Genomic DNA, 25,180 nt, shown 5'->3' with positions numbered 1-25,180 from the left:
GTTGAACAATAAAAAAAAAAAAAAAAAATTCCAGTAGACTAAAAGCCTGCTTTTCTATAAACTCCCCTTCCGCCCACCCCCACTCATTACGGCATGAAAAAAGAGCAGTATAGAAAAATAAACCACTTGCTTTTATTATATATCTTTTCATTTTGATTCGTTGTGGTAAGCGGCTAAGTCTCCAGGTTAGGATCTCTTCAGAGCTCTCCAGTCGAGCACTTTAAGAGAACAGGACTGGGATCGCTTGGTCTGTTTGAGAAGAGACTGTCAGGAGCAGCTTGAGCGAGGTTAGTCCTTGTCGCGGGTCCACTTGATCATTGTCTCGGGCGAGCGGTACAGGAAGATGAGTTTGGAGTACATCTCCTCCTCCAGTTCTAGCTCCCCAGTCTCACGCACTAGGAAGATGTCTGTGCACAGCTTGAGGATGCGGTCCACGCAGGGCAGCTCCTCAAACATGATGGAGTGTGAGATCTCGCTGAAGAACCCACGCACAAACTTCCCGATCACTAGCACCACCGACAAGTACAGACCCATGATCCTGGAGCACAGGAATACAATAAAAAAAATTTATGCGATCACCAGCCTTGTGACATACACATGGACTTGACTAATGTTTTTGTAGTACTGTTTCCAGTTCTGGTAAAGTTACAAAGTGAGGCCTACTATTATATAAGCTTATACTAACTTAGACTTCCCTTTGGTACTACAAGCTAACTCATCTAAGATTCTGTTTGGGATTATTTTTTACATTAAACAAGATCCTCTTCGAGTCCACCACCTTTTAAATCGTCCTGCAATATTTAATTTTGTACTTCAGGGATCCTTCCAATGTGTTGTTATTGAGGCCAAAGGGTTTAACCAATCAATTTTAAACTCCTTGCACTATCAACTTGCACCCCTTCTCATGAAGGACCATGTATTGATGAAGAGAAGGTGTGTCTCTTACCCGTATCCAGCAAGGAAGCCCAGGCTGGGAGGGCTGACCTTGTCACTGAAGATCACCATGGGCAGGACGTCGCAGTCCTCCTTGGCACGGTCACAGTCCGCAATGTGAATATCCCACCACTCCTGCAGCCCATTGGTCTCTGAACTGCGATCCTTGATTAATGTTAATGTCACGTCCTGGTAACTGTCTTCATCATCTAGGGCAGTCGGAAAGATGTGAAAGGTGAGCACGATGTCTATGATAACTAAAGTCACAACCATGTAGGTTACAGGTTTTTTTACAATGTATTAGTTTCACCTTAATGTGTTTGCTCATGACCCATAACAGAAGCATGCAGTAATCAACATTTTTGTCTCCTTGTATTTAGTTTCTATTTTAGTTTGTATTTATTTTACTCCAAAATGTCTACTCCAATTTGGCCTAAAACAATTTGATGAAGAAAGGTATTAAAGGAGGAGGAAAGAGGAAGGCTTAGATTGATTGACTGAGGTACGGTTATGTCATCACTAACCTGGATACAGCTGTTTGACAGGTTTGGCTTCAGCTCCGTTTGGTGCCCTGATGTAATTTGGGAACATATGACGAACACGCCTGGAAAGAAACACAAAGGTCAAAACTTTCACAAGATGTCATCAGGCTGTGAACTGGCAGGTGGAGGTTATTTCCAAAAAAAAAAAAAAAAAACCACATCTTAGAAGCAGAAGTGCAGTGCATGCAGTAATAAAAAAATAAAACTGTTTAGTTTAACTGAAACCCTTATGAAATGTTCTTAATTTGTCATTATTCTAAGCTGTGATCACTGTTCTAGGTGGCTGGGAATATGATTCAGAATGGATCTCTAGCTCAACACTTGTGCAGAAGTGAGGACTATTCGAAATGTAATGTTCTACAGTCCTCACATTTTCAGTAGGCAAAGGGGGTGTATTGTGGATGACTTACACAGCGTTGGTGTCGTTTCCCATCAGCAGAGAAGCCAGCTCTTTGCGGACAGGGTCGTTGGGATTCAGGTCAATAGAGTGCTTGTCGAAGGTGTGCTCAACTGTGCCTCCTCTCCCCAAGTCCCTGTAGAGATAATACCAACTTTGGCCCCATGTTGAAATGTAGCAATATGACTATGTACTATGATCCTAATTGCAAACTACAGTTGTTATTAGTACTACAACATCACACAGACTGCTCTACATACCATATGTGCACGCGCCTGCCTTACCGCATAGTGATGTAGTTTTGGATGGGCGGTACCGATAATTAACCCATGCAGAAACAGTCCAAACTAAGCAATCACTTTTTTAATTCGTAAGCGCTACATCCTATCTCTAGGATATACATATCCATTTTAATAAAAACACTAAAGTGAAAACCAAAATCGGCTTTGTGCTTTTTGGGCCCCCTGTGTCCTGGGCCCGGGTTCACTGCACCTGTTGAACCCCCCTTATTTGAGCCCCTGGGACAAAGTTATATAACTTGACCAACTTCCCACCCCATCATGTTTGTTTTTTAAAGTTGGTGTTTTCACACACCTCTGGTAATTCCACGTGAAGCGCAACGTCATGTCTGCCAAGCTGTTCAGAAGCTCCTCCATCATCTTCTGCCGGCTGGGAGGGCTGATGCGCCACACAGACCCGGAGCTGCCCTCTATTTTGGCCGTCACAATGTCCTCGTAGCTGTATAGCGTGATAAACTGCATCGCCACCTAGATAGGGAAGGAGGAATGGGGAGATTACAAGGGTTAGGGACATTGTAAGCATGACACACGGGGAGCTGTGAAGATGTTTTTGTGGCTGTAGTCTGAGAAACATCATCGTCACTGGTGAGACTGAAGATAAAAAGGACACAATTCTTCCAGGGAGTATTTATTCAACATGTATTAGCTGCACAGTATCTGCTTTGGTACTAGAACGATGTCAGAGAAAGGGGATGCAGTTTATCTGAACTCACAGGGTTGGTTTCAAACTGCTGGGTTAGCTTGTCATAGTCTTGCTGAGTGTAGGGTTGGATTGACTGCGTCTGTGCACTCATGGTGAAGAGAGGCTGGGGATAGAGAAGATTAATGGTCAATGGACACCCTTGACAGTTCTGCTTTCCTGTGAACGACCTCATACACCAGTACCTGAATTACTGTGGGGGGTATGATTGTATATGTCCTTCAGTATTATTATCCTAAAGTGTAATAGTTCCTATAGAACCTAAACATATGCTCCTAATGTCTCAAATACACTTGAATTGAGATAAGCTAGAACACTAAAATGCTATCTCAAGTAACATTTTAGCTATGATCCATAACAATAAAACATGCAATGGTAGAATATCTTGTAATACAAAAAATAAACTTCTGGTAACAAGCATTTAGTCTAGAAGACCAACTGAAGGCCTTCCCTTTTTAGCTAGACGGAAATTATACATCCATGCAATTAAATCAAGCAAATGTGGACAATCATTTCTGATTTTACCTCATATCCCCCCAGCTTGATCGTCACAGTGACATCAATTGGGTGGTTAACCACACCCACGACAGATCTGACCAATGAAATGAAGAGCAGCGGGAACCAGATGATGCAGATGAGGAAGAATATGATAAGCCCACCCATCCCATACTTGACAATCTTCTTCTTCTTCTGACCCCTTGGCTGGGGGTATTTCTGAATGGGAAGAAAACAAACACCACAGCATGTATGAATAATACACAGTCAGAAAGATAGAGGGACATAAATTTCTTGATTCTCTGTATTGGCTAGTCTTAGACTGTGCTTGATGATGTAGAAAAACGCAGATAAAGATAAAAATTTCTGGACAGGCAGTGGATGGTTTGCTGTTCAGGGGCAAGGTAAGAGCAATGCACCTTCTCTGTCTCACGGCTGCACTTAATGATGAAGACGTTGGCGTAGATGTCTTCCACACACATCCAGTCGGAGAGCGAGAGGGTGGTGTCGGTCCAGACCCAGTCCATGACTGCCCGCAGCTCCACCAGGAATGGCACTAGACGGAACCTGAAACCACATTTCAGAAGATGAGCAGGATCGTGCCTGGTCAGTATTTGCCAGGAAAACTGAAACATACCCACAGCACCTCAACAGGACGTTTTTGGAGCCCTGTAGTAGTGGGAACTAAATGTAACCTTTCACTCCAAAAAAGGTATCAATGGGGTCTTACCCATAGAGCAGTATGCTGCGTCCCTTTTAGTCATGCTTTTAACTGTAAAGTGGATAAAGATGAAGATGGTAATGATATTATGTAATAAAAATATGTCACCCTTGGAAAAGGAACAGGTTGAGGTGGTTGTACGTCTTGGTGAGGAAGTTCCCCAGGATGCGGGTGGGGTAGCCACAGCGGATCTGATAGGCTGACAGAGCGAAGTAGATACATTTCACAAAGTACCAAAGCTGAGCCACTGTATTCTGATTGAACATCCTGAGGACAAAGCAGATCAACTTGATTAGTTTCAGCCAGCAACATGATACAATACAAGATCCCTAAAAAACCCTCCTCATTTATTTATTTATTTTCTCGCAGCTGAACCTTCATATAGGTTGGCTGTGACAGCAGGTAGGATGAAGATGGCTCTGGAGCACTGTTTTGACTCTCTCATCTTCCTCTTACCTCTCGGTCACTGCGGGCAGTATGAAGAACATCCAGAAGTGTATTCCGAAGAGCAGGAGGACCTGGAATATGAGTTTTCCAAGAACAGTCTTGCGCAGGTAGAGGGCACGGTCAATGACCATGGTGCTGAACTGGATAAGTAGCATGACCAGGAAGGCCTCAGGTACCTGGTCTTCCGACAGAGTGGAGGCGATGTCTGCGGCTGCTGAGTGCTTCTGCAGGGAACGCACAAAAAAAAAAAAAACAGTCAGACGTTGCTTCAAGTCCTAAAAGGTCTATTCTGTCCATCCCTAGTAAAGCACATTCTGAGGGCTTCATTGAAAATGTTTTTATTTATATATTTATTTTTTAAATTGCACTATATTTGAATTGTATTGTTGTTCTGGTACTCACTCCAAAAGCCCAGAACCCGAAGATTACGATGACAAAATCGATCACATCAGTCAGGAACATGAGTGCGTAGACGTCTGTGGCGGCACGATACTCTGTGTGGAGAATATTGTGGAAGAACTCGTGGACTGGCGTGTAAACACTCCAGATTCTGGAAAATGAGAGTGGGTAGAAATATATGAATGGTTATTAGGGCTGTTCATTCACCACACAATATCATACAGGGACACCCTTTGGAGACAAGCATCTACCAATATCAATATCACCTCTGATTCGTCAACCTTGTATTGGGGGAAGGAGCTTCTGAGACTATTATATACAATGTCTGTTGATTGTGTGGAAGGTAACGCTGAGAGATAAACAGGATGACGTAATTATATAAATCACTCACAGAGCGCGGAGGAGGAGCTTCACTTTCTTGCTCAGAGTTCGCAGCTTCTTGCTTGCCCGCTCTCTGCGTTTTTCTCTGGCTTTCTTCTTCTCCTGGGAACTCTCTTCGATATCTAAAAGCAAATGGAAAATCACCTTAAAAGAGAGGAAGCCTGTTTTGTACACACTCTTCATCTTAAGCCAATAGACAGAGATGTAATAGGAGATTTTACAAAAGGTTCCCCCTAGTGCTACACTCACTGACCTTTGGCCTGTTTCCGTTTCTTGCGGAAGCGTAGGCTGCTCCCTTTCTTGTCTCCCTTCGCTGGAGGGACGGGGGTGTCCTGGCCGGCAGGTGGCTCCTGGTTCTGATCAGGTTTCCTTTCTTCATCCTGGCCCAGTTTGGCTTCCTCTGGCCCAGGAGAAACCAGATCCTGATCTGGTTTGGCCCCTTCTGAATCAGTCTGGCTGGGGTCTGGATTCAAGGGGGCTCCTTCCATTTCCTCACTCGCCTCTACAGTCGTTGTCTTCTCTTTCTCCCCCAGTTGTCCATCCTGATCCCACAGACCATACCTCTGAACACACACAGATGTATGGACACAGAGAGAGAGAGAGAGAGAGAGAGAGAGAGAGAGAGAGAGAGAGAGAGAGAGAGAGAGAGAGAGTGTGAGTGTCCAGATAAAGACATGGTACACAAAAAAAATGGAAACGTTGACAGAAGCAATGATTTACATAATAATTCTCACTACAATATCTAAATACGATTCTTTTTCTTGAAAAATGTTACGTACTGTATCAATTTTATAACTACCTGATTTCTTGTACTTTGGAAATGACGAAGACACAAAACAGTTGAGCGATTCCATTGGAAGCTTAACCCTTTATCGTTATAAAACACCAAGTGCATTGAATAACATTGAATAAAACACAATAATAAACACTAAAGACTACATAATGACAACACTAAAATACTAATGGTTTTGACTGTTAATATTGATTTGGAATTGGCTGTGCTAGCTAGTGCTTACCTGGAGCTGGGACCGATGGAAGAAGAGAACCAGCAGCTGTATCAGGTCATATTTGACATAGTTATCCATCTTCTCCAGGCCCAGGATGCGAGGCGGGAAGAAAGGCTTGCCCTCATTCAGCTTGGTGTCGTAGTAGCTGTTCCAGGGGAAGAAACCGAACTGGAACAAGTACTTCACAATCACCATCACCTGCACCAGAGGAGAACAGTCACACAGTGAAAAACAATGACAGCAGGAACAGCAATCAAAATTCCTTAGATTCAAAAAAGCATTCATTCAAGATTTACTTTCACTTTTGCATTCAAATAGATGGGAGAGACACAGTTCTCATAAAAAAGCGAGGGACTAACATCACTGTCACGATGGGTACTACACTAAACTATGGTAACGTTCCTAAAAAAGTTCTGCAAATGCACCTCAATAATCTTGACCCGGAAGACCACCTCCCTCCCTTCTAGTCTATACATTCCATTCTCAAGCAGGCAGAGACAGACTACCAGTTTCCAGTAGCAACTCCTGAGCACAGTAGAATGGAGCCTATACTACTTGGTGTCTGACCTCGGTGTAGATGATGGCAGTCATCCAGAACTTCTTGCTGGGCCGCGGGATGGACAGCATGGCCCAGAGGAAGATGAGGATGGGCAGGACCAGCGAGATGACGGAGGCAGTCACCATGTTGTTCAGCACAATGATGAAGTAGCACACCAGCTCGGAGTTGCCCGCCAGCAGGTTGTAGAGCGCGAGCAGCAGCTTGAGGGCTCGGTTCTGAGAAGAGTAGAACTGCCGAGACTCCTCCAGCTCCTCAAACAGAAAGTGCCTGCAAGACCGGAAGGAGGAGACCGTCAAAAGGGCTACATTTTTATAGAACGCTATTAACATACCAACTGCAAGACCTTGTTGTGGAAAAACTGTGTCTGGAAACTACATTCCACCTTATTGTTGAAATAGCAGGAATCCTGACAAACGGGGCACATACTGTATTAGTTGCTTAAGCTGAATGCTCAAAAAGTAGAATCAGGGCTTGGCTTACTCTAATCTTTAGCCACCAGGAGTGAGCAAACATGTGCATTCCCTTAAGATCGCGTTTACAGTAAGAAGTATGCGGTATGGGGAAAATATAGTTCTCCAGTATTTCACAGGACACCCGTTTGTGGGTGGGGGTTTAGGAGCAACCCCTGTTAGTACCTATCTGTAAGCATCTCACTGGCGGTCCTGAGCCGGGAATGGGTTGTGTCAGGGTCCTGCTCAGGATCCAGGTCCAGAATACGCTCCCAGCTGTTGGTTCTTGTGCTGTATCCCGTGGTGATGGGAGTGGTACGATCTGTAGTCAAAAGCTCCTCCAGCTCACAGCCACTGCAGAGAGGGATTACTCCCATTATATGTAACTGCCATATAATTTTAGCATCAGCATGCTATTGTTGTATTCCTGAATTACATCTTCAAAAGCTGGATTTGTAGAACTGTATAGTAACCGCCTTGCTGTGTGCTCCTCTTGCTGCTGTCTAACAACTCAGTACTATTAGAAAACAGCAAGTGAAGTCGAGGGAGAACTCTGCTAATGCACTTCATCAAATGGTGGTTATTAAATTAAAAACTAAATAAAAATTGAAGTGAATATACCATTTGGCATGTGCTAGTTTAACCATTTTTTTAGATCATATTTAACAGCACATGCATGTACAGTGCAGGGGCACTCGCCTCATACTGTTGGTTTGGATGTTTTCAGTGTCTTTCTCCAGGTTCAGCTCCTCCAGACCCAACCCCTGGGAGGCGGTCTCCTCAGTTGGACTCTCACTGTCCAGGAATCTCTGGTCCTCTGAGATGTCTTTGCCAGGCTTCTGCTCCTGAACACATGCAGTATGGAAAAGTCAGTGCAGGGTCTAAGGCTCTTTGTTATGATATAAAGGAAGGAAGAAGTCGCTGTAGTTGGGCTGGAGTCTTAACCACTTTACAAAAGGATCAAACCTGTTCACAAATTTAGTTCTATAGAGTGTATAATCCCTTTGCCTTGTCTACATGCAGGGAACATGCAGGGAACATCTTTATCTGAAATAGAGGTGTCATACTGCACAGTACTGCCTGTTACACTCTTCTCTCCTAGAGACCTTTGGGATCAGCTCACAGCTAATCCATTAATCCAGTCATGGAACCCATGTAAATAGCAGAGGTTCGCTGCAAATTGCACTGTGCCTTAAAACAAATAGCACTTTTTTGTGTAATAACAATTTATAGCCTTTTGGTTATAAAATATACTTTGATGGGCTGACTGTTACAACAGGTCACAGGGATTTTTATGTAGTGCCCAAAGCCATAGTGCAGGCACTATTTTTATAATATATCACTACTTTCTATTGTCTCACTAGTCTTACCTTTACATACGAGCCATCAGAAATATATTATAGAAGCAAGGACGACAAGAAAACGTAAGACAAAAAATACAATAGATAAGAAAAAGGGCAGCAAAACAAAAAACGTGTACAGGTATACAGGCTAAGTTAGTTGTAATGACCTGGCTGATTTTGTGCATCAGCAGGTAGCGCTCGATCCAGAGTACAGTAGAGGTGTCGACGTACTGCTTTGTCAGAGCACTGAGCCACTGGGTGGCGCCGTCCACCATAGCCAAGAACAGCACCCAGAGGAACTTGAGAATTTCCAGGAGGCGCTGCATGATGTCACTCTTACCTGGGTCACAAGAAGAGGAGGAGCTCATAGGGAAACATATTTATTGCAAGAGAAACTGATTTGATAAAAAAAAAATTCTCATTAGGCTACATTTTAGAGGATGTGGGCAGAAATGACGCACCACAGACACATGCGTGAAACTAATTCTACTATTTAGTGAATACATGCACATGGTGTTCATATGCAGTATGCCAAGTGTATGTGGAGCGACGCGGCCCTGTTCAATTACAGTTATCTCTTACAGTAGGTCATTTCAGCAACACTTTAGGTTAGGTTATATTTGTTGTCCATTCCTACTGTTAAAGAGAGACACTAATGTTCTAAAAGTAAAATATTAAACACCCGGCCCCCAGCCCTTGTGTTCTCCTATTGGTTCTCACCTGAGTCTTCCTCTTCTAGCTCCTCCTCTTGCACAGACAGGTCCCTGTTGTCAGCCTCGCACTCGTCTCCCACGCCTGGAACACACAAAGAAAATGTCAACTTCACATTATCGACAAGCAAACACCATACATGCAATATTCCTACTGATGCCACTGGAACACAGAGTATTCAAAATAACGATGTAAGAGAGTGCGGTGGCCCCGCTCCAAGCTCACCTGGGAGCTGAGGGCTGCCCTGCCTGGCTTTCTCCTTCTGCCTGTGCAGTTCCCTCTGGTGCTGCCGTCTGTCCTTCAGTGCTGACTTGGCATTCGTCACCCACGCCTGATATGCTAGCTGTGTGCGCGCAAGCAGAACAAATGCATCAGCTTCATTCAATGCAGTTCGTCTCTAATAATATTTGTCACTCTGTGTTTAACACGTTTGTGTCAATTGTTTGAAACCCAGGGTTTGTAATACTTTTCAGCTCAAAAGATGGGATCTCACCTGGAAAGCACTTTGCCGCGGAGGTTTCTGCTCTTCCCCCTGCAGCTCCTCCTCTTCCTCGCTGTCCGACTCAAAGAGGTAATATTCCCCCAAGTGCAAGACTGATCAACAAAGGTTAAAACCAGAGACAGGAGAGGAAGGAAGGGATAAAACACACATTACAAATGATGCAGTTGATTTGAACGCTGCTGCTATGTTTTTTTAGCAGTGAAGCTGGACATACTTAAGAAAACAGAAATGGAGATTAATGAATTTCAAAACGCACACAGAAGAACTCAAGCCAGCACACTTTAAAAGACTACTTACAGATGTCAGTCCCTCTGAGCAACAGATACCTGTGAGTGGACAGCATGCATATAACCCACACCTACTGCACAGTAAAGTATCAGAACAATATAATCACAGCATTCAAGCGATGCTCGGGGCCTGTAATTTGCAGCTGCAGAAAAAACACAGGTATGTAAACACACACACACACACACACACACAGCTGTTAAAGCGAGTGTCCGAGCTCCAGGAGCTTGCCCCGCCCAGCACGGTGTACCTGTGGCATGATCTTGCCAGGGCTGCCACCACTTCTTTTTCTGCTCGGATGTCTTTCTGTCAGCACCTTGTTCTGTCAAACAGGAGACAGGCCTGCTGGTTAAGCTCGTGGGGAAGCGCTTATCACTTCTGTTTGTCATGGAATTCTGGATTTCTAATAACTTACAGCAGCTCTAGAATTAATTAGAGGTAATGTTGTGGGGCTTTGGAATTATAGGAAAAGCCACAATGCAGCCAACAAATGCACACACACCGACAGAGAATTCCTCTGTTCCAAACTTCGACAGCAGGTTTTAGTGGTCTCAAAACTGGATGCAGAATACAGCCTATTTTGTTTGTGAAAAACATGGCAATCTGCACGCGTATGTCAGAATTCATACTGACAGGCAAAGTGCACTCATGTATGCATAAATCCAGTGCAGGGTTTGAGGATTCAGGTCCAAGACTAGTTGATAACACAGAAATAATGCGGCCAGCTACAGAGACAGTCTTTCAATGCAAGTTTTAGATAGAGTATTAAAGGTTAATTACATTCTGATTACAAAAATTAGCAAGTTAATTGCTTCTGTGAAAGCAGAGAAGACTGTGTTAGTGTTATTTTGAAAGAACGCAAGACACAAATTAGTTGCATGACCAAAAATACACATTATTTTAAATGCATTAAAAAGACACACCACTAAATTATGTAATTGTTTGTTGTAAATAGTTTTAAAATGACAAATCAAGACTTTTAATCTTAATATAAATTAATTTTAAATGTATAATACTTTTACTTGTTGAATCTATATACCATGCCCCTGATGGCATATCTACAATACAGTAAATCCCATTATAAGAAACTGCAATTACAATCTTTGTCCACTGGGAGGAATGGTACACCAAGTTAAAATTCCATTAGGCTAACTGGATTGGAACTGGCCAATGGTGCCAACCCAACCTTTTCCTTTTAAAATACACTAAAAGCAGGTACACTACTTTAATAATGGTTTTATTCTGATGCATGGCTATGATGCCACTCTGTTCCTGTTTTGCAATAAATAAATATTAAATATTAAAATCAGAGAATTTGGTTCATACCGATTGGCTCAGCCTCTTCCTTGGTCTCTGAAGAGCGCCGCCCCTCCTTGTATTTTTTCTGCTTGGATCGAATGCGCTCCATTCTGAAGAGAAACAAGCAGATCAGGCCAGTGTCTGGAAGACTAATCTTCTGCATATCACTCAGGTGTTGTCTCTCCCCAGCACTTACTGTCTCTTGAGCTGCGCGAGGGACTTCTGCTCTGCCTCCTTGTGGAAGTTCATGCTCTTCACAATGCTGGCCTTGAACAGCTTAAACCCCCTGCCGGGAATCACACACGTCAGTGCACAGGGCAAATACTACAAGCCTGATTAGCCAGTGTGTAAAGGTAGCAAGCTGTGGTGTGTCTTATTAAACTCATAGTAAAACCAGGAATTAATCAAACTGCTCTGCAATAGGAGTTATTTCCACCCCTGCATAGCACCGGTCCCTTTGAAACAACCATCCTTCCTGTTTTAAAGATCTACAGTTCAACTTCAAAGCATCTGTGTATGCATTGGTCTTGCATATTTTAATAATAACAAATTGCAAAGCACCTTATGTGCAATCAGCTGCCATGTAGATGCAATTCTGGCAACTGCAAATTACCTGTAAAACAGCTGCCTTCAAAATAAAGCACCACTATAACTGTACCAAACACAGTTGGGGAACTGGTTGTAATTTAAAGAGTGGAATGCACTCGTCTGTGATTAGCAAACATCCTTTTTCTGCAGGGTGACAATCTTATCTGACTGCTGCACTCTCACCTGGAAGCCTGCTGTGCAGAGGCCTTCTGGTCCGCCACAACATGCAGGAAGTAGTGACTGAGGAAGACTCTCCTCTGCAGCAGGAGGAAGAAGAAGCAGATGCTGTCCCAGATGATCCCAGCTTCCTCCACCGGCAGAACGCAGTCCTTATTGTCATCCTGCAACTCCTTTGCTAAATGCAACAAAAGAAATGCAGGAAACAGAATAAACTGGCGTGGCCACTTGTGGCGTCAAGACCTTGCCATCTTGCCACACAATATTGTGTTGTGGTATTTTGATTCTTAAATTTAAATCTGTCACTGCTACACTTCTGGATTTATTCATTTTTTCATCCAGGTACACCACTTGCACGAGGCCTCTTTTCAGGTGTAATCTATAATAACAAATCATGTGTGGTTCATAAATTTGCTAATCCAGTACATGTAAACCTAAGGTTGCACCTGTCTTTAGCAGATGTTCTTTAAAATTATGAACAGCTGTAACGTTTTAGATTACTGTAGTTTTACATCATGCTTGCGATACCTGCTGTATTCAGTTTAGTGGTAATATAGAGTTGAAAAGTAGAACTGAAGCAAACTTATGGGAGTGTCTACTCACGGTTATAATAGCCCTTTACAGTGCACACCAAGCTGAAGAGCTGGATGATCCAGCAGAAGCGATTGTGCATCTGCTCCACAAACACACAGGCCAGGAGCTGAGGGGTCAACAAGCATAGATCTGGTTAAGAACGTAACACATTCTCTGAATGACTCTTTACAGGCAGCATGATCCAGAGACATCATTCAAATGGTACAAAGTATAACTGTAATCATACATTTCAGCCACTAATCCCATGTGTACTCACAGAGAGCATGTTCTTGGAGATGATGACGGCCACGTTATAGATGATGAGACAATCCCACAGAGCCAGTCTAGACTTGGCTGGCTTCTGGATCAGCTGGGTACCGAACAGCAGGAAGTAAAAGCAGGCCAGGAGGTAACCCAGCCCGAACATGCTAATCCGAGTGGAGCCAGTCACAAACAACACAGCCAGCACGAACCAGAACTGGTACCGGAACACCACTACCTTGAGCATGTCCAGGTAACACCTGCAAGAGAGACACAGACATTGGGTCGATTCCATTGCTTCTTGTAGAAGAACTGCAGCATCACTCCATTATCCTCAACATCCTCCATAAGAACTTCCCTGCTCTGCTGAGACAGAACCTCACACATTGGGTCTTGTTCATACCCCTTACAGATAGCTCTAGATGTTCCAGTATGCAAACAACATAAAAGGCACGGTGCTTGTCATTTGTAGCTGATCGAACTGGCAACAGTGTTGTGTGGGATGTACCTGCAGTTGATGAAGTTGGGAACGGGGTTGGCTTTGCCCTGCATGGGATTGGCCTCATCTGTGTTGTGTCCAGCCAATCGGATCCATTCTTCCGTCTTCTCGTCCTCGAAGACCTTCCACTGCTGTGAGGCGCACAAGAGGAGGAGGAAATCATCTGGAGATAGAGAGTGAGATCATTACCACTGGACAGGAATAGCTGTATGTTGATCTACGTACGTTTGTCTCATTTGTCCTATTTTGTTTTGATCCTTGTCGGTTCTTAAAGAATTGTATTGCCTCAGAAGCAAACACATAACTGGGTAACCCATTCATTACACTTTTCACTCAGTGTAAAAAAATGTGTTTCCATAGTCTAGAGATAGTTGTTCAAAAGCTGGTGGAATGGCATTATGGGGCAAATAAGGATGGTAGCATACTACTTTATTGGTTTTGTAGTACAAATGGTCATACAGGGAGCACTATTACTGAAACACATTTAGACGAAAGGTAGATAGCACACAAACATTTGACTGAAGAATACATTCTTTGGAGATTAAGTGATGTACAAAGCAAAACAGACAGCTCAGTGTCTTGACTCACAGATAAGGTTTTTGGAATTGGGCAATGTGTAGAAGTCTGGCAGGTATATCCACTTGATCAGGTCCGAGTTGATGGTGACTGCAGTGTTCCAACGCCATGGGTAATCTGGGAGAAATGGGTTAGACTGGCTTTTTGAATTTCAAAAGCATATCACAAAAACAAAGAATAATAGTACGGCAGGAAGTATGCTGTATATTTTCATTGAGGGGGTTCTGATGTGGAAATACAAAATTTCAAAACCCACTTTGTTACATAGAAGAGAGAGCAATACCGATTCCATAAGTAGCACAGATACAAGCATCAATGAGAATGATGTAATAATAGATCACTAAATACAGTCAGCACTCACATATCCGACGCTATACCATTTTTGACTTCAGTGACGGTTAAACACGTGTGACGCATATCTGATTATTTCATTTCGGCCCGTTCCAACCCTTGTATCTTTTTTGTGTTCCCTGAAAAACGGACAATATCAAAAACACATATCTGAAAGTACTGTGTTTTAAAATAAGTAGGCTTCCATTTAGATGTACTGCAATGGTTTTGTTTGTACAGTACTATATTTTCAACAGAAGTAGTATTTTAATTCAGAACGATATGATTCTGAAAATATCACTTGCCAAAACTAAAGAGACGGTATGTTAACTGCAGCACATACTTTTAAATCCGGTAGGTATTGTAGCGGTATGTAAAATTTCCCAATAAGGACTTAACAGCAATGAAATCTAAATGTTATCCATGCAAATAACAATGCACAGAACTGAGTAAAACGTAAAAGGCAATGCAATTTAGCAAAACCAAAAGATTAAAAAAAAAAAAAAAAAAAAAACACCACCACAGAATTAAGACAGTATCCCAAGTCAGTATTCAAAATTGCAGAACATAGTGCTCGATAAGCAACAAACGATCAGATAAAAAAATAATTATCTAAAACTGTTTAATGATGAACTGTTACAGTGCCCTAGCTTGTCTCGTTCGTTTTGTTTTGGCTGCATTTTCGTCAGGTGAAACTAGAGGAAGCGCTGTGTAACTGCACAATATAAGACAGACCGATTTGGCATTAGAGATTTTTTTTTTTTTTTTTTTTTTTTTAAAACGTGGGCTGTGATAGTTATTCAGATAAATTGTAACATTGAAGAGATGGGCTTTATCAGAAAACTGGTGACGGAGTCAGAAATTGTGTGTGACGGTTAAATGCATTAATTTGTTATATATATATATATATATATATATATATATATATATATATATATATATATATATATATATATATATATATATATAATGGGGATTGATTTTATTCTCAATACACGGGCAGTAAAACGTGACTGACACGTATCTGGGTAACGGATATCCGAGTGCTGACTGTAAAGTCTATACAGAGGAATGTCACTGAATGGTAATATTCTGATAAGTGAGCCTTGTTAAATCTCAGGAGATAACATCCTTACCAATACAGAGTGCTGGGGGGATGCCCAGGCACAGAAGGTACTGGTAGAGCAGGAACAGCGCCAGAAACAGGCAGTATTTGGGCCAGATTTTAGCAATGACAGCCCGGCGACGGCTTGTCAGGATCACCACCAACCAGCAGCCATGGAAAATTACCAGGAAATTCATCCGCTGGCCTATCGCATTCACCGTCAACAGGAAGCAGATCTGACAGACGAGAGAGAAAGAAAGAAAGAAAGAAAGAAAGAAAGAAAGAAAGAAAGAAAGAAAATGAAAGAAAGAAAGAAAGAAAGAAAGAAAGGAATTACTGTGAGTTTTCTGAATTAGCGGTCCCTAGGTGGGATCGTGGTATGTATGAGTATTGGACAAACCACTCCACCTTATCAAAAAGCTACGATTTTTCTAAAGGATGCTGTTTTTAAAACATTTTAGTGCTATAGGTCAAACAACTTTTCACAACCAATCGTCTTTAACATGGTGACGACCAAAACATCCAACAAGAAAAGAACCCTAACTCTAACCCCAAGGATTTCAACATGGCCGTTCAGTATAAAGCACTCCCCACCTCCCCCCTTGCAAGTGTACCTCAAGCCCGAACTTGTAGAACCAGTAGTTGATGAAGTACTTCACACAGTCCAGAATGCTCCGATCCAGGTGCTCTCGCGACACCTCACTGAAGATGGTGTGTGTGGCCATGGGGGAAGTCTGCTGTTGCCGGTAGTAGTGTGCTTGGTGCCGGTACACCGTGGCCTCAAACACCAGCAACATCAGCACCAATAGGTGGTTCTGCAGGGGAACACAAGGGGGCGACATTATTTATTTCTTTGGATAGACAAAAACAGCAAGTTAGTAAAAGAGGCAGTTAGTAAATAGAGGAAGTGATCAAACTGGTATCAGTTGTTTTAACAATGGTTTTGTGGATCAGTAAGGCTCAAAAGTATCCAATGAATCCATTATCCCAGGAAGACAGCAACCGGAGCAAATTTCAGTGATCCCAGAAGAGTACAGGCAGGCCTCACCTTGATGTAGCCCAGAATAGGGGTGTCTTTCCGGAAGCCGAACCAGTTGGCCGGGTCCACTGGCTCCTTGTACAGGACAGAGTATGGGATGTTGTCTTCCTCTATATTGGTCTCGTTAGGATAGGGCTGCAGAGTTAACAGGGGTTTTCCATGATTAGATTTAAAAAAAAAAAAACAGGTTAAAAGTTGGAATGTCAAGTTTGAATCTGGACAGCATCAGCCTTTTTTTTTTCCCCAAAACTTTTTTTTTTTTTTTTTTTAAATCAGACAGACATTCATTATAAATATTGGTCTCCACCCATTTATATATATTAAAAAAAAAGGTTTGAAGGTGTTTAAATTGAAATCAGTGTACGTCTCACCTTTGTGCAGTTGCTGGCGTACTCAATAGGGTTGACGACACTCAACTGGTAAAGCATCTTGCAGACAATGATGACGCAGGCCCAGACAGTGGAGAGGCAGGAGGCCATGTGGCGGAAGCGGGTGTAGGGCACGGCGAAGGACCAGAGCACCACAAACACCAGGTTCATCACTGAAGGCTGAGAGCAGGAGCACAGAGCCAGTGAATGACGGGACAGGACACATTGAAGTTATTAGAAGTTATTATGCAAAACAGTTGCAAGGGAGCGTAGAAAACACCTGGATACAATGGAAATGTGGTATTTGCAGCCTCACCTCTTGCAGAGCCACCCAGATGATGAAGAAAGCCACCATCTTGAGGATGTGGAGCTCCAGGATCCTCCAGATGAAGACCTGCACCCGGGTCAGTATCTCAGAGAACTTCTTGAACAGGACCATCAGCCGGTCCACCACCAGACCCCACTTACTGGGCACGGCTGCCAGGGGCGGAAATCAAACCCAGTCAATAAAAAGAATTACATAAACAGCCAATAATACACGTGTTCAAAATATTTTCAATATGTCTGGTTAATAAAATTCTGGGCTATTTCTAATTCATTAATTTTATTTTCTTCCTAAAAAATAATTTATGTTAAAAGCCTGATAAACCTTTTCTTAGTAACTATCCAATAAAATGAAAATGTAAACCTTTAGAAGATAAATATTTTGACAAAAGTTTATTTTTCAGTCTGGCACGCCAAACCAATGTTCCATTTCAATGTGGCACGCACCTTCATCTTCTAATTGGTCGTCCCCAGGCTCAGTCTCTAGCTCCTCCCCCTCCACATCATGCAGGAGCTCTGTATTGCTGCCTGGCTCCTTCCTGTAAGTTAAACCAACCAACCACCATCATTAATAATCCAGCAGACATAATCAGTCCACACACTGAAAATTAAGGAGGATAGTTTGTAGGTCTTTCACATTTACAGATATTTGGAAATGTGTACATTTTAATAAACTGAACTGTAGGCTACAGTTTACGCTTAGACAGCCAAAAATCACAAAGACGAGCAATCTATGAGACCAACTCACGCAATGAAAAAATTGTATGATTAATCTCTGCATTGCTAAAAAGTGCTCCCCATTCAGTAACCAATAAAATGTACTAAAATAAACTGTTCACACAACAACAAAGCAAATTACAAAATAGGGGCTAATGTTCTGTAAATTAGTTTAATCTTAACAGAAGCGAGTGGTATGAAGCTGCAGGGTTGATGGAAGCAGAGGCAGTACCGGTTTCTCAGTCTGTGGTCTTTCCGAGGGATGTCCTCCAGGTCTGTGATCCTCATGAAGGGCTGGTGGAAGTAGTGCAGCTGCAGGATACAAGCCAGCAGGAAGAACCCTGGGATGAGGATGCTGGTAAAGAGATCAGACAGCTTGAAGGTCTCCAGACCGATATCTGCCAGCCTGCAGTGAGGACACAAGAATGTGGGAAGGGGAGGGGGGCACCTCATAAGTATGGAAATGGACTTCAAAAACACATCAGTAAGTGCAATAAAGATATATTCAGTACATATAGCACATGCTTGAAAAATCGGGGTCCATACTGGTGTTCGGTGAATCCTGTGAAGTTTTTCCAGTAAGTGGGGAAGTCCTCAAACTGGAAGGTGTAGACAGCAATGAGCACCAGCATGGTGTAGGCCACTACCAGCCACCAGAAGACCTTGAGAAGCCGTCGCCACAGCGCGTAGCACACCTGCAAACAATAACAACAAACCTGTCAGGAAGCACTTGACCATCCACAGTCCCTGAAAGTTTGATAGGTCAGAATCAGAATACATACTGGTAGATATGGAGTGTGGGATGGGATAAGAATGTCTAGAATGTATTATCTCTAACAATATCCTTATAATATCTTTTACTGGGTAAATTGTACACTTGCTGTTATGTGTATGTTTTAACTACAAACAAGGACAAAACCTTCCTCAAAGTTTTAGTGAGGATCAATATGCATGCAGCCTCCACCATCTGCTGGAGCAGCAACAGCGAACTCCTGCAGTTACCTGGTAGAGGCAGAGGCAGAGCAGGAAGAGCAGCATGTAGACGATCTTGTATCCGACCAGCCTGCCAGCAAAGCTGACCACAATGAACATGCCCCCGCACACGTAGATCCAGTACTTGGCGTAGAAATCCATGACCCGCACGCCCAGCACCTTCAGCAGGGTCTCGTTCCGGCCAGCCTCTGCAGCCAGACAAATAGGAGCACAGAACAACTATAACGCACAGGGCACATGTGCAGGTTTTTTTTTTTTTTTTTTTTTTTTTTTTTTTTTGCATTTTGGAGCCGATGCCAGCCTGTACAGTGGCAGTCAATAAAATGCCCTTTAAATCAGCACATGTCATTAGCTCTGATCCCTGACAAAGTCAAGTAGATCAGAGACTCACCGGTATCTCTTGTGGTGACCTCCAGTAGTGGAGCTGTGGCTGCCTTCTTCCTGGTGAACTTCTCCTTCACTGACTGACGCAGGAGCAGCCAGAAGGTCAGGGTATACAGGAGCTATGGAAAGATGGGACTTAACTGGGCTGCAATAGGGAATTGCAATAAAACTTTGACTCATTAGGCAATACCATTTTTGGATATACAAATTAGGCAAGTATGGTCATTTAAGCCCTATAAACCTGTTGCCATTCATTCATTCTAAAAGTAATTTATTATCTCAAAGCATTTACCCTGTTGTTCCTGCTCCAGTGTTCACTCACCATGGCTCCCAGTTTGAGGCAGGGCTGTGGACTGTGCTCGAGGCCCAGCTGTTTCAGGCTCATGAATCTGACTCGGTCAGGCAGCTCGGGCTCCAGATCCATGGCCCAGATGTACTGGACGCTACAGAGGGACATGCCGTAGAGCAGGATGAAGGGGGAGCAGATCATTGCGAAGTGATGCCGAGAGCGCACAATCCAGATCAGACAGGCCCAAAGCAGGAGGACAAATGTCAGCCAGCTATGATAAGTGATACTCCACACCTTGAGAGACACAGAGAACAGGGTAATGAGTGACTGGGTGTGAGGTGGGACAGTAGTTAACTGTATTAACTCTGGGGCACACTTTGAATGCAGCTTCTTAGGTGAACAAATGAGTCTGGTGAACTCAATTAGCTCTCAGACAACGGACAGTTCTGCTGTCCACATCAGAAAGGAAACACATTTTGACACCATGGCCTCCTTATAGGGAAGCCAAAAACTGGATGGGCATAAGGGTACATAGCTGCACCTGCACCCTATGAAGACAGCCCCTTTGTTTTCTAAGGGGAGGATATTTAAAATAAAAATCGAGTAAACTAATCAAATCAATAAACTTTACCATCATGGCAATGAGAGCACAGACGTAGCTCTGCTGCAGGATCATGCGGCCAATCATGCGCAGAGGACTGTCCCCATTCTCCTCTCCACCTGAAAACTCAAGACAGCACATTTCAGTCCTTCTACATTAATTGGGGATATTCATTCAGAATAAGATACTGCTGTTTTTAAACTGATAACAACAGATACATGATTGTGTTTGGAGAGTGCAATGTAACAGAGGTATTACCAAACAATAACATTGCACATACTTCTATTGCACATACTAAAACGGAAATTACATGAGGTAGCTGAAATGGGAAAGCAGCTGGTTCAGTATTTATTATAGGAGTAATAATATAAATACCCATTATAATTAAAAACATGTAAAGCTGACAGCCAGACCAAGCTGTCTCTCTCTCACACAGATGCCTAGGATGTTTTTCAGATACAAGATACAAACTGGTCTTGAATGGAAACGATTCAGACAATCCTGAATCAATATTTGATTTGCAATTGTAAAGAGCAGAAAGCAATAATTATTAGATTCACATTAAAAGCATTAAAAATAAGTTCCGATATTATTCCACTACTGTCCTCTCACCTAGTTCTGTTTGACTTGAGCCACTCATCACATGCACTGTGAAATTCTCAGCATCAGAGCTAGGCATTGCATCCGCAGGCAGCAACATCTGCTAAAATAATGAAAACACACACACACACACACATATATATGGAGATACAAGATATACATACATAAAAAAAAACAGGCCATCATGACCTACATCCACATTAACTAATTAATTAGTCATTTAGCGGGCACTTTTATCCAAAGCGACTTACAGAGACTAGGGGGTGAACTATGCATCAACAACAACTGCTGCTGCAGAGTCACTTACAACAGAACCTCGGTTTTACGTCTCATCCGAAGGAATAGCACCTCATAACAAAGCAACAGGTTCATCAATATGATCAAACAGACGTCAACAGGCCTCAACAGGCCTCAGTGACTTGCATTCATAGAATGCAGTTCAATTCTAAGCAAAATTCATCAAAAATGTTCAGAAACAAATAGATTACTCCTCTTTTGTTTATATGCATATTTCCTAAGATTTAAAATGTATTAGTACTGTTATTCCAGAATGCTTAAATACAGTAAATAATGTCTTTGAGGGTGCTCTGAGCAAAAGAAAGGGAATTCAGCAGCACTACTGCTTTGGTTTTGTGACCTATATTACTGGTAATAAGTTTGCTTAGCAAAATTGCTTTAAATCCTGAGAAACCTTGTGCAGAGGGCAACAGAGAGGGTCCAGTCGAGACTGTGTGAAGGAGTGCGACTGACCTTTGTACCGTCCTTGGCGCTCTGTCTCTGTGACACCCAGGGTGTCAGCTCCACCTCCACTGCTCTGTGCTGCACCTGACTGGGGGAATGAGTGTCCTCTGCTTCCTTCTGAAAACAAGACACCACCCGAAATATTAATTATATAATAAAGCTGAATATTCATAGTGGGCTCAGGTTACTCGGTAAACCACAAGACCCTCCCAGTGCTGCAATTACAACCTTATTTGTTATACTACATTGATTGTAATAGAAAAAAAGGACAGATTCAATGTAAGATTTACTGAATTAAATTAAATACAGGAATGGCTAACCTCGCTGGAAGACGGGCTTCCAATTTTCAGAACACAAGCCATCGTGAAGTAGAGGAGAAGTAGAATCCCTGGGTTAGCATAAACCGGCCAGTCATGATCCAAGTTCAAGATGAGATCATCAGGCGCTGTGCAGTTTGACGGCATTATGATTTCCTTGAAACCAAGAACCCTGAGAGACAGGAAGACACCTCAGAATCTGACTGCATGCACTGGGGTGAGGGACCTGGAACACACCTGGTTCTTACATGGATCAGTTTCCATCATTTTGCCATCATATGTCCCATGTTTATACCGCCATGTCTACCACTTTTACATCTACTTTACTGTTTGATACAGTACACCACAGTAAAGGGGTGCCATAGCAGCTATAGCTGCCAAGTCCACACTGCCTTGTGCCAGGGGTTACCAGGAGGGTTCCAGCATGCAACAACACCCCCAGCTGGACTGCTATACTCCCCCCGCTCCAGGCAAAATGTGATGAATGCCAGGCAGCTCCAGGTTTCACTGACATTCCAGGATATGATTCACTCAGTCAGTTACATTCCACACATAGCTCTCCCTGTAGCACACCAGTCTTTCACTTTCAAAGGTGCATTCAAAATACTACTACTGGTGTCTTATTTATCTGCCTCCTGTCAACTCTGACACTCTCCCCTCCCCCAGTGTCTTCACAGCACTTCTAATATGACCCCTATGGCCGGTTTCACAGACCCCGATTTTTTCATACTTTAGAAAGTTGATATTTGTGTTTTGTTTTGTGAGTTGTAACAGTGCTTGTTGTTGATGACAACTTACCATAACAATATAGAAGAATGCAGTAAGCGAACATCAATGAAATCGACATGTTTGTATAAAACTATTATTGTGGAAGACTGTGGCTTCAACAAACCTGCACCTGACCCACTCCACATCATGAGCTACAGAGAGTGCCTTATCACCAGGGATCCTAGATTTCCACAATAAAAAAAAAGAACTATCCGCGTTATTCCGCAAGTATAAAAAAGCTGGGGTTAAAAATGAGTTTTCCCTGCCACATTATAAGACACACAAACAGCACATTACCATCGATGTGAAATTCGTCCTTGCCAAACTCATTGACCCGATCTTTAGTGGTGATTTTTATTGTTTTTAGCATCTCTGAACAGCTCTGAATACTGAAGGAAACTGAACTTGAATACCGGAAACAGTTTTATTAGACAGGTATGTGTACGTAAATTTAAAGCAAAGTTGCCTGTGTTAATGTTTATATATTATACGATTTGGTTATATATATTATTGATTTGGTTATTATCAAACAAACAAAAAAAGCCTTGCATGTTTTTTGCCCCTCCCCAAATGTAAAACTAAAATATCTCAGAAAACATAGAAAATCTGCGTTTTTCTGTGTTATCATAGAATATCCATGTTTTTCCATGTTATTCCGCAGCAAACTGATTCCTAGGATCACTGCTTATCACTGAATAGCAATATCGCTGCTATTGAGACACCTGCTACAAACACTTTGATACCGGCATCAATTTACCAGCATGATGTCTTTTATTGATCATTATGGATCCCACTTCATGGAAACATCTGTATTACTTCTTCATTTAAACAGAGAAAACTAGATATATCATATCGCTCTACCTGCAGGAAACCAGGACAACCAATTTTCTACTGCTACTGAAAAAAATCCACAAATTAATATAGAACATTTCTTATTTCTACATTTCAAATTCAAAAGTTCACGTGGACAGAAACTGAACGCTTGTGTAAAACTGTTACAGCTAAATGGGTTCCTATGAGGGAGAAACCCCTTTTGCCTCCTCTATCTGACCCTGTTCCCCTCCCCCTTTACCTGGCCCATATACTCGCTGGTGGGAAGAGGTCCTGGATGAAGGGAGCCTGGTAGAGGTACAGACAGACCAGATGTCCCGCTGTGAAGAAGCCCACCATCACACACAGTGTGTTGAAACCCAGGGAGCTGATAGGGAAGTGACAGGCCCACCATGTACACACCCCAATGAACAGCAGGAAGTAGACACTGGAGAAGGCAGACGGGAGGGTGATCCCTGGAACACAACAGCACAGGGAGGGGGGCTCAATCTGGAGCTACTGTATGCCTTTGATAGCTTTTCTTCTGCTTCCCTTATTAGTATACAGCTATAGTTGTAAGATCTTTTCACATTGAACCACTTCATTTTCATTTATTGTAACACATGTTATGACAACAATGCTATGAATACTGTACATGTGTTATGCTGGTTTTCAAAAGGATCATTAATAATTACAAGTACAGTAATATAGTGTCATGTACCCTTTATGAATGCATTATAGATGGTACACAGTGTCTAATTCAAATAAAATGTTAATGACGACACTTACAGACTGTTACTCCAAAAGTAAGTAGCTCATAGTAAAACCTCAGCAAATGGTATTCATTTTAATATACAGGAGACACTCAATTATCCAGTTTAAACATTTAACCCTATAATACTGTAATGCCCATTTGTTTATTACATAAGCTACACTACATAAGCTTCTCTGTAGCATATTGTGTTTACAATCCAGTCTAATAAGCCAACATTATCATATGCAATGGGCTCCTGGACAGATTTTTAATTTGGTACAAAGAACAGAGTCTAGTTGCATAAAGATAGCAGCTTTTAACTAAACAATGAAGCAGGACTCGCCGCAAAGGCGATCAGGGAGCACATCCTACCTGCCAAGCCAAGCAGCGCAATAGCCAGGATCTTGCCGATGTCCTTGAGGAACCTGAGCGCAGTGACACGGAGCTGAGCAGCCAGCAGGGCGGCACGGTTTGGCCGGGGCTGCTCCTCCTCCAGCAGGTCTTCCTCCAGGGTCGTCCTCCTCCTCTCCTCCTCCTCCTCCTCCTCCTCGTCATCAGCTGCCTCACCATACTCCAACTCCGCTTCCGACTCCTCTCCGACTCCTTCTGTCGGCTCCCCCTGACAAACACCACACAAGCACACAATCAATCCACCAGCCAGGAAGAGGTTCAGCATTTCATTACATCTTTTAGTTATTCATTTTAGTTTAGTCAATGCTTCATCAATAAAACATATAAATCATAACAAATCTGTCATATAAAAAAAGACACGTTGTTATAGAATTAAAGAAATGTCTTAAGAAGACAAACAAACGGGGCTCCCGAGTGGCGCATCCAGTAAAGGCGCTCCTCGCAGGATGTGCCCTATAGCCTGGAGATCGCTGGTTCGAATCCAGG

At 42.7% G+C, this 25,180-nt stretch overlaps 1 protein-coding gene across 4 annotated transcripts in view; it reads right to left on the bottom strand.

Moving 5' to 3' along the window:
• Positions 1-112: 112 nt before the first annotated feature.
• The window catches only part of LOC117424207 (piezo-type mechanosensitive ion channel component 1-like), a 59,354-nt gene continuing 34,286 nt past the window's right edge, over positions 113-25,180 (bottom strand). For 2 of the 4 annotated variants that reach the window (XM_034040361.3, XM_034040363.3), the window contains exons 6-51: positions 24,656-24,902; positions 23,792-24,005; positions 21,955-22,123; positions 21,644-21,751; positions 20,906-20,996; positions 20,324-20,412; positions 19,726-19,986; positions 19,411-19,522; positions 19,029-19,207; positions 18,573-18,721; positions 18,259-18,432; positions 17,757-17,848; positions 17,302-17,462; positions 16,989-17,165; positions 16,627-16,752; positions 16,193-16,393; positions 15,610-15,814; positions 14,156-14,260; positions 13,577-13,730; positions 13,085-13,328; positions 12,838-12,934; positions 12,241-12,412; positions 11,666-11,755; positions 11,497-11,579; positions 10,421-10,492; positions 9,877-9,977; positions 9,609-9,726; positions 9,393-9,467; positions 8,840-9,012; positions 8,029-8,174; positions 7,516-7,683; positions 6,889-7,147; positions 6,331-6,519; positions 5,568-5,877; positions 5,325-5,436; positions 4,937-5,084; positions 4,544-4,758; positions 4,196-4,354; positions 3,786-3,933; positions 3,397-3,585; positions 2,885-2,977; positions 2,467-2,639; positions 1,886-2,008; positions 1,458-1,537; positions 947-1,142; positions 113-538 (exon numbers count right to left, since the gene is read on the bottom strand). In XM_034040361.3, the coding sequence (XP_033896252.2) occupies positions 289-538; positions 947-1,142; positions 1,458-1,537; positions 1,886-2,008; positions 2,467-2,639; positions 2,885-2,977; positions 3,397-3,585; positions 3,786-3,933; positions 4,196-4,354; positions 4,544-4,758; positions 4,937-5,084; positions 5,325-5,436; positions 5,568-5,877; positions 6,331-6,519; positions 6,889-7,147; positions 7,516-7,683; positions 8,029-8,174; positions 8,840-9,012; positions 9,393-9,467; positions 9,609-9,726; positions 9,877-9,977; positions 10,421-10,492; positions 11,497-11,579; positions 11,666-11,755; positions 12,241-12,412; positions 12,838-12,934; positions 13,085-13,328; positions 13,577-13,730; positions 14,156-14,260; positions 15,610-15,814; positions 16,193-16,393; positions 16,627-16,752; positions 16,989-17,165; positions 17,302-17,462; positions 17,757-17,848; positions 18,259-18,432; positions 18,573-18,721; positions 19,029-19,207; positions 19,411-19,522; positions 19,726-19,986; positions 20,324-20,412; positions 20,906-20,996; positions 21,644-21,751; positions 21,955-22,123; positions 23,792-24,005; positions 24,656-24,902 (7,197 nt within the window). In that variant the 3' untranslated portion in view covers positions 113-288. The remainder of the gene's footprint in view (positions 539-946; positions 1,143-1,457; positions 1,538-1,885; positions 2,009-2,466; positions 2,640-2,884; positions 2,978-3,396; positions 3,586-3,785; positions 3,934-4,195; positions 4,355-4,543; positions 4,759-4,936; positions 5,085-5,324; positions 5,437-5,567; positions 5,878-6,330; positions 6,520-6,888; positions 7,148-7,515; positions 7,684-8,028; positions 8,175-8,839; positions 9,013-9,392; positions 9,468-9,608; positions 9,727-9,876; positions 9,978-10,420; positions 10,493-11,496; positions 11,580-11,665; positions 11,756-12,240; positions 12,413-12,837; positions 12,935-13,084; positions 13,329-13,576; positions 13,731-14,155; positions 14,261-15,609; positions 15,815-16,192; positions 16,394-16,626; positions 16,753-16,988; positions 17,166-17,301; positions 17,463-17,756; positions 17,849-18,258; positions 18,433-18,572; positions 18,722-19,028; positions 19,208-19,410; positions 19,523-19,725; positions 19,987-20,323; positions 20,413-20,905; positions 20,997-21,643; positions 21,752-21,954; positions 22,124-23,791; positions 24,006-24,655; positions 24,903-25,180) is intronic. The other 2 variants (XM_034040362.3, XM_034040364.3) reach the window with 2 other exon arrangements.

Source organism: Acipenser ruthenus, chromosome 19, assembly GCF_902713425.1.
Source record: "Acipenser ruthenus chromosome 19, fAciRut3.2 maternal haplotype, whole genome shotgun sequence".
Taxonomy (NCBI): Eukaryota; Metazoa; Chordata; class Actinopteri; order Acipenseriformes; family Acipenseridae; genus Acipenser; species Acipenser ruthenus.
This window is presented reverse-complemented; position numbering and strand designations above follow the sequence as displayed.